Below are 14,694 nucleotides of genomic sequence, written 5' to 3'. Positions count from 1 at the left end.
AGATTTAAAATCATACATAATTCAACTCCTTTATCTCCCAACCTTACCTCCGATTATAAGATTTACAGTTTGATCATCAAAATGAAAAGTACAAAATATTAAACTTTAAAATGTATGGATAGAAAAATTTGAATAAAATACAAATTATATTATACAAACACTTTATACCCAGAATGGAAATTAAAAACTATACGTAAACAATATTATGATAGACTTGACTAGAGTGGTTCGAAAAAAATGATTGATGGATAGTTTTTATGTTTAGTTTAAATGTATTAAAAAAAATAAATAATAATAATAAAACACAGAAAATCTTTATATAACTTAAAGGCTTAAACTAAAATTTAAAAACAGTAAAAAATAATACGAAATTTTTTTTGGGGAATCATTGCATTGGTTCTCAGGGGAGCTTTGACAACTTTATGATACGCATATCATATCCCTAAAGTCCATTTTTAGTGTCATTTTAATACCTTCGTAATCACCGGGTCAACATCTAAGTTTATTACGTTTTAGATTTTTATTATACTCAATAATACGGAAGTGTGGTTTAAAAAATATATACAGGTACTACGCAATACTAAATGGTTTGTTGTTTTGACACACTGTTTATTTTATACTTATACAACACGTCAATATGATTGTAAATAATACATTGAAAAACAAGTTTTATTAATATTGAATTAAATTGGAATGCCTTCTTTCAACATAACGCGTAAAATAAAATTCTACGTCACAACGATGGTCTCCTCATCGTCGTCGAATAAAATCAATAAATAATGAAAACATCCGAAAGTTGATAAACTAAAAAAAAATAGTTTTTATGACATAGTATAAAAAAAATTTAATTTCTAGACAGTAAAAAAAACAACCATTGTTCATAAATTAAAATCATCGAAAAAAAATATAACATTATTACACAACTGATAATGCAAATTCAATTTTACCTACACACTGTTTTCCAGGTAAATAAAAATAATATCACATCAATATTATAAAATACACTAAACATGAAGAGGTCTATTAAGTCTATTAATTTAATTATGAATAGCGTCGAAGGATGATATTTTAATGTCAATACTGCCCTCCGAGTATAATATTATTACTAAGTTGAAAGTATATAGGTTCATAATTAATCTGTAATTTTCAAGAAGAAAATGTATCATTTCCGTATTGACTTCCATAGTTCCATTATTCACAGACAATAAGAATTAATGTTACGACAATCGTTAATTCATGCTTTTATAATTATAAATACTACGCGGCCATTGGTCGATATACTGTCGAAACTGCAGAGGAATTACCCGCGGTACCATCTGCCAAAGTATACCGCGGTATTACAATGTAAGTTTACGGAGTCATACACCAGTCAGTAGAATAATATTACAGCCATATTCGATTGTTTCCACTGCTGACCAGAGTATAATACAATAATTGTGCGCTTCAACGGCTAAGCTGAGGTCGTATTATTTTCGATTATCGGAGCAATATTAACGAAGATTGTTCCACAATTTGCACAATACCGGCAACGTGGCGCATTATGACCGGTATTACGAAAGTCAACAATCCGAAAAATTTGTATATTATTTCAGGTCCTATTTTATGGGCGATTTATTTTGGGGGTTCGATATCCCAGGACATCGCGACTTTCAACAGACGTTTTATACGTAAACAGAACGATTCACCGAACATGCTCACCACCATTTTTTCCTTTGATAATTAATTTATTCGAATTTCGGTTTTTTGGAACTTTTTTATATTATACTCATGGGCCATATTGCAGGGACTATTAATAAACTATGAGTGTCCTGTGGAGCTACAAATTTATTTTTTCAACTGAGCAACACGATTTTTTAAATTTAAATTGTTGAGGATATTTTTTTTTTGTTGATAATGTTAATGTACGAACTCGTTTGTAGATCTAAATGTGTATGAATATTTTTCATAGCATTTACGGAGTATCTTGTGGTGATACCAACTTCTCTTTTTCAAAGATTTTAATGTATTAAAGAACATTTCTAGAGAGTATTTTTTAGTTATTTAATTTTGTATAATAAGGATTAAAGGTTCTATATTATAATGGATTTGGAATACATGGAGGACATGATGATTTATATGTGTTAGTAATTAATATTCATCAATCAAAAATGTATACATTCTTATTAATTTGTAAAAATTCTCTAAGTATAATAAATACTAGATCTCCTATACAACATATATTTTATACTTTTGTAGACCATTTTTAAGGACTTTTAAAGAATCGTTGGGATTTAGATTTAGATACATAAACATTTTCAAAAAAACCATCTCATTATCTATTAATTTATAGTAAAAATAGGTTAGTTTCTACTAAAAAATACGAACTTTTTACGACCACAAGGCCGTACTTAGATGGTATAAGAAATCTAAGTCACTTCAAATATGGTCATTAAGTTTAATTGAAAATTCCAAAAACTAAAATTTAAATAAATTCATTGTAGAAGAAAAATAATAGATATGAGCATAATGCTTGGCGAAACACGACTCAGTAAAGTATTTCGGAGAGACTGTTAAGCGTAGCGTATTGAAAAGTGTAATATTTTATCGAAATCACGACACCGAATACAATATTATTAGTGTTGACATTGGTTATCTTTTGATTCGGATAAGCGGACAAACGAAAACGAAGATCCCCTGGACGACTGCAGTTTATATGGATGCGAGCCCCTCTCATACAAACAATAATGTTGTAGATGCGAAATACGATCTCGCCAAATGTCAATTGCGATTTTCCAGCCGATTTTTCCATTCATTGACGAATTTGTCGGTACACTAGTTTTCCGGGAATCGCATTAGTACAGAGCAAAGAAAACTACGCCGGACCGACGATCGATTCTGTGTCCGTCACAGTCTGGGTGATAATAATAATAATAATAATTAATAATATAGTAATATCTTGTAGTTACTGTAATCGTTTGAATATATGTTTTTTGGCTCTCTATTAATAAACACATAACATTTTCCATACACGTTAAGTGAAATATGCATACAGGACAGCGTGCTTTCGATTTATTAAGTATTTATTGTTTTGTTTGGCTGAGACCTAAATTGTTAAAAAAAACCTAATAACCCTTTTTTATCAAAAATAAGAAAACCCTAATGAGAACAAATATTGAAATAATATTACATGGAATCTTGGATTAAATGTAAGTCAGTTATAAATGAAAAATAAAGATATGACCTATGAATTTAAAAATTTGAAAATGTTTAGTGTCTAGAAATATCTATACTATTTTGAAAATTGTATAATGTTCAGAATTTATATAACTATAAGTATATTTTTATAATAATATCAATCATAAATTATAATAATAAATTCAATTAAGTCAGCATAGTCAACTGTAAACAGATCATTAAAATTATTACCTATGCCGCCATGCCGGTTTCAACTTAATCACATTAAATAACTTGGTTCAAGACTACTTGCATTTGTCGGATTTTTTATATATCAATAGTTATTGAATATTCTAGGTAAGGTATTTATTTTGTAAAATTATATACAAAGTATAACTTACCATACTTATGCATATTTCGTTATATATTACAAAAAAGGTTACAACACATTTCAGAAATTTGTACAATTTATATTATATTGTACACATTAGGTAGTGTATATTTTCGTATACATACCGTTACCCACGTTTTTCCTCCATACATTAAGCTGCATATTGTAGAGCATTTTTTTTGTTTTAGATTTTATAATAAGTTCAGGCTTATAGGTATAAAAACTAATAAAATATGCACTTCAATTTTTACAGCCATAATATAATATTACATAATATTCTGTACAAAAAATACCAGATCACACGCCCCGTCGATAAGCGGTGATCTGTTAAAATATGTGTTTAATTAATAATATGTTAAATTATGAGCTACCATTCATATTTAAATTATGCATTTTGTACAGCAGTTGCTACTTTCCGATTTGCTCTCCGATACACCATTTTATTCAACATTAATTAATTATTAGCAATTAAAAGCAAATAATCGAAATAAAATAGCATGGCACTAAACCTTAAGCCATGCGATAATATGCATTAAAAACGTTTGGAATCAAATTATTCATTTTAGTGTTAAACGTATTTATAGCTTCTACCGTTACTGTATTTTAATGGTACCACAAACAATTAATGTGCAAATGATATAAGTCTGTGATAAGTCGGTGTGACAAACGGTCACCGAGGTGTTTCGACTGTCATTTTCTGTAATGTGGACATTTTTTTCTTTATAGATTCACGCATACATTTTAGACTGCTAGGAACCTGGGATGTCTCATTTAATATAATTAAATTCGTATAAGAAGAAATTCTATTTCAAATATAAAAAAATAATACACAATATAAGTATCACAAGAATTGGACCAAAAAACCATATTATGTTTCACACCTAAAGGGTTCAACTGGAAGGTAAGTGCAATTATGGGTATATCAACCGTAAAAAATAATGAATGCAATTGATACACGTGGGTCTAAAATCAGTGTCGTATCTAGGGGGGGGGGAGTGGGGCGGTGTGGTGATGAGCAGTGGTTGTTGCGCTCACCTCGGCGAAAGACGCTTGAAAGTTTAAATATTTAATTTAATTTAAAATAATAACTATAAAAACCATGTTCTTCAATACTGCAGCAGATTGTACTTATATCTGTGTACACATAGTTGGTTGATGCAAAAACTTTAAAATATTTTCCATTATTTTCTGGGGGAGGGGCCGTGTAATAGTAATAGTGTGCTCTAATATTATTATGTTTGCCCCCGGTGACAAAATAAAACCTTAGCACTGATACGGCTAAAATTCAAATTTCTCAATTTCAAGCGCAACTGTTACACGCCCGATGATAAGGCGATAATACTGTTTACCTTTTGGCCCTTCTCAGTTTGGGCGGTAACCGTATCCGGTACAGACGTGTGTGCGTTTTGCTGCTTGACCGGCGCCTGGTATACGCCAGCGGTGGCAGCGGCATGTCTTCCGGCATGGACGACAAGACGGTGGCTATGTACTCCTCCTCGTCCGGGTCCACGGGTGGCCGGGACGACGGCGGCGGCCGGTCATCGGACACGGACCGCGACGGAGGAGGCGGCGACGGCGGTGGCACTTGCTTGGCCACCGGCGGAGGCGCTGCTGCCGTGCCGTTTTCGCGGTCCATCGTACTGGTATCGGTGGTTGCGGTACCGGTAGCCGCGCGGTAATTACCGGACACCGTCACTTCCCGCAACCACTCGCGCAGACGGGCCCGGTACACTGTTAGCGCGGCCAACATGTTGTCGACGGCGTGGCCGCATGGCCGCACGGATCGCGGCGCGTCACCACGGTGGGCGGGCGGGCGGAGCGGTCGCGGCGCCGGCGCGGGCGGCACCGGTTCGGACGACCGCGCCGCGTCACCACGTCACGACCGCCGAGCGATGTACGATTAATTGGATATCGCGACTTGTCGTCTTGAACAAAAAATATAATAACAGATCTCGAATGATTTTCGCGCACGCGCAGTCCGTCAAAACCTCGTAAGATACCATTCCCCCCAGCCCTAAATGTCCACTAAAGTAATATTATAACACAGTTATGACACAGTTAAAACATATACCAATGAATTCAAAGTTACCTCAAAAGTTACTTATACTGTGGACAAAAATTTTACTATTTCTATTTTAAAAAATTGAAAATACTGGGAGTAATTTACTATATTATTTTTAATACAAAAAAAAAATATTAGCTAATAAACAAAATTATAATATATTATAACATTATTAGATTAAAAAACCATATTTTTCATTATAACGCCACCAGAAGAAAATTTTTTGGAGAACAGTGATAGCCATGTGGTGTTGTTTAGTTATTGCTAAATGGCCATTATAAAAATAATATTACCTACCCTCTGGGTACAAATTAGTACCCAGGATTGGATACCTCAAAATATTTGAAACGCAATAATTTACTACGAGTAAATATAAATGTATACCTGAAACTTCGGGTGTAATTTACAATAATTTTATTATTGACTACCTTCGTCTGACGCAATTATTTACGTTTTTCCATAATATTGCGTACCTATACTAGCTATGTAATATTATAGCAACACCATTGACTCTCTCCCCCCCCCCCCTCCCCCACGGGAGGTATGGAAATAGATCCCACCATGGCTACTTATTTTTGTGCTAAATGTCTTACCCCCTACGGTCCCCCCTTTGTGCAACTAATTTGTATATCCTTCCCTCCCCCCCTCTCATGAAAAATCCTGAAACCGCCACTGAGAATTACGATCGCGACATAATATCGACCACCAACCGCGAACTAGATAATATCATACCGAGTAATTTAATATTAAATACCTACACGACAATCGTGACGCAATTAGAAAAATCGTTTTGACATTAAAATGTGGCGTACATATAATATTATATTATTATAATACCTATGGCAGTGTAGTGTAATAATATAATATTGTAGGGCGTAGGCACATGCTCAGTGATGAAGGCGAAAAGCCTTTGAAACGCCACTAATTGATTGAAACTCCCTATGCATGTTATGTATAGTATTTAAAAAATATTTATAATATATGTTCGGTATGCTCGTTTAGCAAACAAAATAGCTGAATGGCTTACGTTTTCGCACAATAATATTTTAATTATTTTATAGTAATTAGAAATTTTATTTTTATTCTTGAAGATAATTTGACTGTTTAGTATTTCAGTAGGCGTATAAACGATATTATTTCATGGTGAGCTAATATTCTGGTTATGAAGTTTGATATATTTTTTTGAAATATTTAAACACCTTAGTAATTTATTTATGTACTAAAAGAAATAATGTATTACACCAAACGCAAACATGACATTATTATTACATTTTTAAACTGTCAAGTCCTATGTAATATACAAAATTCTTAGACAAATTGTTTTTTTTCAACGTACAGTAAAACAGTAAAACGAAATAACACATTAATAATATTCAAATTAATTAAATTTTGAATTGATCATATTCATAACTTATTCATGGTCGAAAAAAAAATGCAACTCAAGAAATCATTGAACGTTAATTTATGTATAATATTAAATAATATAATTTTAATTGAATAGAAAAAACCTACAAATATGTATGATACAGCATTATAAATTGATAAATAAATTACAGATTTATGGAATTACAAAAACTTAATATACTGTTTTGAACTAACTAAGCAAAACATAGAATATTCAAAAATAATATTATATTCTTATACGTCGAATTTGATGAACGTGTCAATTAATTTTAATCTAATCGTTTTTCTTAGTATGGTAATTATTACATAAAAACCATTGAAACCTATTTATATTTAAAACAGTTTTTGACCCCTAAATTGAAATTAAATTGTTTAATTTCTGGTACTTATTTCTACAAAAATAAATAAATATGTTTTCTTTTAATTGGATCTTTGGTCAATTAATAAGTTGACTATTGGTAATTTTCTAATCGAAATTTAAATTAAACAAATATGGACATCAATGTATGAGATTAGGTATCAATTAATTTCGTATGGTTAAAAAGTAAAAAATATAATAACTTTTAAATTTGATCAAACATTTCTTTTTTGTTTTACTTGAACATATGATATAACTTTTTTTATAAAATATATGATATTCCTCAACTTGAAAAATCTATATAATATTAACGAATATTATCACGTTTTTATAAATGAATACCAAATAAATATAGATTTCGTTTGCCTAACACGGTTTATGTTAATATTAGCCATAGTTTGAATATTATGCATTATCAACATAACTATCCATACTGTATTATAATACACTAAAATTATACTTTAGAAGAGCTTAATTAAGTTTTTCATTTCAAATAATTTAACATTTTACACCCACTGTTGGGATCAAAAACATTGTCAACTTTATATTAATATAAAGAATAATGTACAGAAACTATTTACTACTTATTTTTACTGTCAAAAATACATTGAATGCAATTTTATTGTGAACATTACATTTCCGTAAGATTGAGCTAAAAAAAATCAAATATATTAAATTTTAATTATTCATTGTCTGATTATTTATTTTGCGTATTCATTTATTACAGTTCAGTGTGAAATAATTTATGACATACTTCAAATAATGATGAGCGTGATAGAAATTCGATAACTCTGCAGATTTAAAATGTTGAAGAATATAGGTACCCAAGACACTTATAACCTCGTTCCCCTAAAAAAACGGATGTTATTACCACCTTTATACGATAACTGAAAAGGAAAAAGAATTACTATATATATATATATATATATATTTTTTTTATATAAGAAAGTACCGTATCGACGATAGCGAATCAATAATATTCGCCATTTTGACAAATGCTTTTTCACTCGGAAGTAGGAGTTTAAGTTTTCTCAACTTTTAGTTTTATCGAAAAGTTTTGTTAAAAAAAAAAAAAAACATTGGTTAACACTACCTCAATTCATTGATATTTACAAACTATAATTCTTTGGAAAAAACTATACATATTATAATAAAATGCCTAAATTCAATACGCCTAAATCTTCAGTATATTATGTAATTAGGTCACGAACTATTTTTGTGAATAAAAAAAATGAAACTCACAGAAGCAATCAATCGTATTTCAAATCAATAATATTATTCAACAAACTTTATTAATACACAAAACGAAACTTTGTAATCACAGTATTATTGTAAATTATAAAGTCTAATGAAAGGCTATTAAATTAATTATGTAATAATAACAGTAAACATTTAAAGTTTTTACTATGTATAGATTAATAAAATGTATGTCTCTGAACATTAACTATCATATATTCTAATATAATGTATATTATAAACAACAATAATTATAATTGTAATAGGTAAACAATTATTACCTATTTAGCGATCACTGTTTAACTATTTATTTTACCATTAAAATAAATGCTAACACGATATTATCGGTTTTTTTAAACTGTACACCGGAATAATAGACGTTACGTTTGTTTTTACAAACAATTTTTGATAATGAAATATAACTATCATTTTATCACTTTTTATTATTATTTATTTGTAATTGTTTGCAGTTATTGTTAAGCTTAATGAAAACAATATTGATTAAATTCATTGTAGGGATTTGTTTAAAATAATAATATTGACGTATTTTTACATGTATTCATTTTAAAAACCTGCTCTAACATCCCTAAAGCCAAATCCCACTCCCACCTCTTCCACTCCTTATTTACTTATATATACACATCAACTTGAATAAAATAAGAAAATAAATATTTTTCATCGCATACTGCAGGTTGTATTATTGCTCAAAAATATATAATAATTCTGTGTTAAAATATAAGGTATTTCCAATAAAATTATATTTTATTTAATGCAATAATTCCAATGCTATAGGTAGGTACGTTTTGTGTAAGATAAAAAATTGAAATTATATGTAATTTACTAAATTGAATTACATCTACATTAATTAATTGGCAAACATTAATGGAATAAATGTTGGCCATTTCCATCATCCATTACTATATACTTTGGTAATAATACTATCGATGGTCATCACAAGTTGGATTTATGTTTCACGTCAACGAACTTCACCAGATGTCCAGATGCACCTGATACAGAGGTAAATTTATCAGCAGCGGCCTGCTGTGTGTACGAATGAAATTAACCTAATCGACAATATTTTCCTGATATTTTCCAACAGACGTACACTCGGCAGGTATCCTTTATTCATTTAATACGATTTCCCACGGCACTGTATTGTTCACGCTAATCGTGTAGATTAGACGGTGAAGAGCAAAATTACTTAAGTGAAAACCCGTAAAAAAAAACTTCCCAACTACATTTTATACAGATATATTCTATATGAAATGTACGTATATATATGTACACTATTGGTGGCATTTCCACCATTATCTTTCGATCCGTAAATCCATTTTGTGTCCAACGCAGCCCTTTTGTTCAATGGCTATCTGCAGGCCCGTTATGTCTTCCACAAAACGTATTCTTTGTTCAAAATGGTCATCGTCTCCATAGGGATGAAAAATCGGACGTACAAGAAAGCCAATTCATTTATCACACACCATGACGTCGTCGCGAACAGGACGAATTGGCTCATCGATTTCACCCAAAGTACTATATTATTATATATTGGTATAGGGGTAGATATATTATGTATAACATTATGTTTCACCGAAGGTGACCGATTTATGTATAAAGAGTATTATACCGATTTTATAGAAACTCGATAAACCGTCAGTGATTTCAATAATGAATAATTGACACACTTACTCAACGACAAACATAATAATATGACGAGAAGAATGGGTATTACAACGTTTTAACCGTAATCGTATATTAACCGCGATAATACAATAGCTATGTTTACCAAAGGTTATAATATTTCCCTTATAAACCGGAATCTTGATTATAATTATTTACTAATGAAATAATAATAATATATATATTTATATCATATACCATATTATATAGAGTAATAGCAATATTGTGTCTATCTATACTCTATAGACATTAGTCGATTGGAGTGGATAAGTAAAACAAATATTTAATTTAGAGGTATTATATGACATAATATCAAAACTGTTTGATAGGATTAAAAATTTATTTTATTTTTTATATACGGTATGATGGTATGTATTATATGATACATATATATATAAGTTATTTTGGTTTTGTGGTAGTAGATTTTGTGACCAAAAGGCGGATCCAGGTATGTAATAATAAGTATTAATGGATTTGTATACAATATTTTTGTAACCTTACCTCGTTATTTGTTTTACGAAACAGAATAAACTCATTAATTTATTAATTTAATATGTATTAACTCAAAACAGACTTCAAACGCATTGAACATTTATATATTTATTTTTTATTTTCAGTGAATGTAAAATAAAATATGAAAGATGTCAAAAAAAACTAATAATTTATGATACATATTGTACATATTAAATATTCATGTATGGAACTATTGTTGAAATACGCGAAATAATTATCATTTATAGAATATTAAAACAAATTTTAATAAAAATTTACCAAAAAAGTGATGTATTTAAATCCTATATAAAAAAATATAATTTATCAATGTTGTAATAATGTATTGTTATAATTTAAATCTGTATTCAAGTGTCATTAAGAAAACATCAAAAGAAATATTTTAGTTCATCAGAAAAATGATGGAAACAGTTTGTCAAGTTCATATTTTCTTTTGGATACGCGTAGGTATTCTTAAAAACGTTTAAGTGTTTTTCATCTTAAAAAATACATTTGAATTATTAAAGTTTTTTTTTCAACAAGGAGAAAATAATATATTAAATTCTCAAAATTCTCAATGTTAAATATTTTGAATTTCATCTTACAAGTTAAAAAAAAAACAAAATATAATTTATTTTAATACTATGGAATTTTGTACAAATTTACATATTAATATTATAGCCTTTCGATGAATTCAGAAACTATGATTACAAGTTCATTCTCTTTTGATACATGCACGAATTATGTCCGACTGTGAATTTATTCATTTATGATAAATTATAAAGACTATATTATAGTGTTAAGTAGGTACTAAATATAATAATATATATGTACATAGAAAACTTGTTTAGAATTAACGAGTTATCAAATAACTCTGAAGATTAATATTGTTCGTTATACCTTTTCATACATAATAAATAAAGCTATTAATTACGACATTACGTGTGTTATATGAAAACGCTTCTTATGTAATTACCGGAAAAACTATACCAATGTAAACATAACATCTATTATGTGTTATCTAAAAAAAAAAAACAAATGCACAACAATTCACATTTATCATAATAACTAATTGATTTAACTTTAGGTAAATTTACACTTGCATTATTTTTTTGTTAAAACAACGGCTACGGTCTGAATACACATAATATTAAAGCAAATTGTAACAAGACGGGACAACAGAACTTGCAAATAATACGCAGGCATCGTCATGAGGTCCATATTTCACTTCGATGACAACCATTTGGTGGTTTCGGACGTTTAATATGAAGGAATTGAAACAAATACAATTTGTACAAGTCAAGATTATGTAATCATTGAAATTACCATAAGTACGTAACTATATTTTATGTATATCTATTATCTAATCTATTCACACCAACAATAATTTGATAAGTAGAAATCAATTAATGCATAATGTATTGTAATTAAATTAAACATTTTATAGTGAAAACTTCAACAAGTTTCTCGTTGACGATATTCTGAAACTGTATGAAAGTTTGATAAATATTTGTTAAAACACAAATAATTGAAAACATGTAAATGCATAGGTACGTACTAATTGCGCGGAATTTAATTTAAAATAACTACAACGTAATTTTGTGAAATCAATTTGTGTGGGACACAATGCTATGCATAAAATAAAAAATATTTTAAATCATAAACTTTACTTAGACGTGTAGAATCAATAAAAAAAAACATTGTTGAATATTTATGAATACATGCATAAGAAGGTACGTACAAAACATGCTAATTTTATATTTTACTAACGAACACGTGAGAACATTTATAAAACGAATTTAAACGGGCAAATTTTAATTCGTTAAATGCACATTACAATTGTATAGAATGAATCTTTTAAACAAAAAAGTTACGCTTAAAAAAACATTGTTGGTACATGACAATTATTTCACTGAAGAATAGTAAAAAATAAAAACTTTTATTTAAATAAAATATTTAAAAGTCTTTCATTAGATAATTATTATTAATCATACTTTTAATTAAATCAAATAAAACGTATAAATAATTTTAAACGTAAAAATAATTATTTAAAAAAAATAAAAAATATGAGTATAAGATTACTGCTAACGTCTATTGCTCAAAAAATATGTTTGGGTTTAATGTTTTTGTTAGTTGTGTAATACTTCAGAAATAATATATATGTGTTAATTAAATACATAAAGTCATTACTTTATGCTTCATTATAGTTTAAATGCAAACTTTGCATATTTTACGTCACTAGTATTATTTATAAAAAGTTATTTGCATAATTTTATGCTAATGCAATTAAAATAAAGTAATAAGAAAAAACCACTCTGTGTAAACTGCGAAGTAAAAGTTATCCTATCACGGACTTTTAAACTTGCATAATAGGTAACTATGATTTTAAACATATTTCAAACTATTTGTTGAACTGTATTTGTATTTTTAATTTGTATGTTATATTTATAGTAACTGTAAGCTTGTCATCAAAAGATTATTTTCTTGACATTTTATTTAAAACAAAATACAGAAGATATGCAAATTCACTTTCGTTAGTTAAAATGTCAAATTATTGTTGAAATTGTTAACTGCACTAATAATGTATTGATATAAATTAATTTTTAAATTCATCGCCATACGCAAATATTATAAAGACATTATAGCCAATAGCCAATACAGTAATGCAATACTTTAAAAAATAATATGACTCTAGGCATTAAAATTGTATAAGGATACATCGAATGTAAAAAAGTAAAACATAATAATAATTTCTCAATTCAGTTTTTCTTGAATGTTTATTTTAATCTAAAATCAAATTATAAAACCCTCAACGAAAGGAAATTTAAGAAAATACGCTGCTTACAATGTTTGGTAGTTTTATCCTACCAGAAAATATTTATAATCAACATTGAATTGAATTTGGTCAACATACAATGCTTTCTTTTATACAAAAACTGACAGTCAACCAAATAATAAATACGATTGGAGAAACGTTAAAAATCAAATAAACGAACAGGGACATACATCGTATAACAACCTAGTGCTTTAAAAAACTCATAGTTGACAAATTCAATTTAGTTTTTTTATTCACAATGGTTTTTAAAATACGGTTTTACAAAATATAACATCCGAATTTCAGAATCTTATTATGGACGAATAAACGTTTATACATTGGAATAAAATAATCAGAGTCGTTTAAAATGTTTACATTTTTATTCTTCGGAGTAAACATAATGTTATATAGATTTTAATTTTACATAATTTCACATAAAGCTATGATAATGAAAGGAGTTTAAATAAAGATTTAAGTGCGTCATTTAGTATGTGGGAAGACTCTTACAGGTCTTACAACGTACAATATGCTCTGAATTTATAGTGTTTTTTTTTATTTTAAAAAACCATTATTGAGAAAATATAAGTTTTAAAGTCGAAGTACTACACTTAACATGTATATATTATTATTATGAATATATAACCATATACTTTAAATAATTGTAATCAATTGTTATTTCTGATTAAACAATGGTTTCTTAACATTTTGATATTAGTAAAGACCTATAAATTAAAGTTATAGAAGAAAAATGTTATGTAATTCGCATTTTAAAACAGTAGTTCATATTTTATTTGTACATAACTGAATATGCATACAGCATAGTCTATAACTTACTACAATAATGGTTTATTCCTTAAATATCATACTAAACAAATACTTACTTAATTTTATAAAAATATTAACATATATCTATTTACTTTAAAATACCATTGTCGTCTTTTTTTGCCGAAATAAAACGTACGAATAAAAGGGTACATAATAGATTGTTTTATATTAATTTAAATATTTTATATTTAAGATATTAAGTACATTATATTTTAATATACCATAGACTTAAATAACAATTTGATTGAAAGACAATGTAAACATAAAATTACAACATATTTTTA

General features: G+C 28.3%; 1 protein-coding gene across 7 annotated transcripts in view; it reads right to left on the bottom strand.

Moving 5' to 3' along the window:
* The window catches only part of LOC132952816 (cAMP-specific 3',5'-cyclic phosphodiesterase), a 680,524-nt gene that overhangs the window by 150,448 nt on the left and 515,382 nt on the right, over window positions 1-14,694 (bottom strand). Inside the window, exon 2 of one of the 7 annotated variants that reach the window (XM_061025260.1) lies at window positions 4,894-5,469. The exons of the other annotated variants lie outside the window; for them this stretch is intronic. Within the exon in view, the coding sequence (XP_060881243.1) occupies window positions 4,894-5,294 (401 nt within the window). The 5' untranslated portion in view covers window positions 5,295-5,469. The remainder of the gene's footprint in view (window positions 1-4,893; window positions 5,470-14,694) is intronic. 7 annotated transcript variants of the gene reach the window in all.

The sequence above is a fragment of the Metopolophium dirhodum genome, chromosome 9 (assembly GCF_019925205.1).
Source record: "Metopolophium dirhodum isolate CAU chromosome 9, ASM1992520v1, whole genome shotgun sequence".
Classification (NCBI taxonomy): domain Eukaryota; kingdom Metazoa; phylum Arthropoda; class Insecta; order Hemiptera; family Aphididae; genus Metopolophium; species Metopolophium dirhodum.
This window is presented reverse-complemented; position numbering and strand designations above follow the sequence as displayed.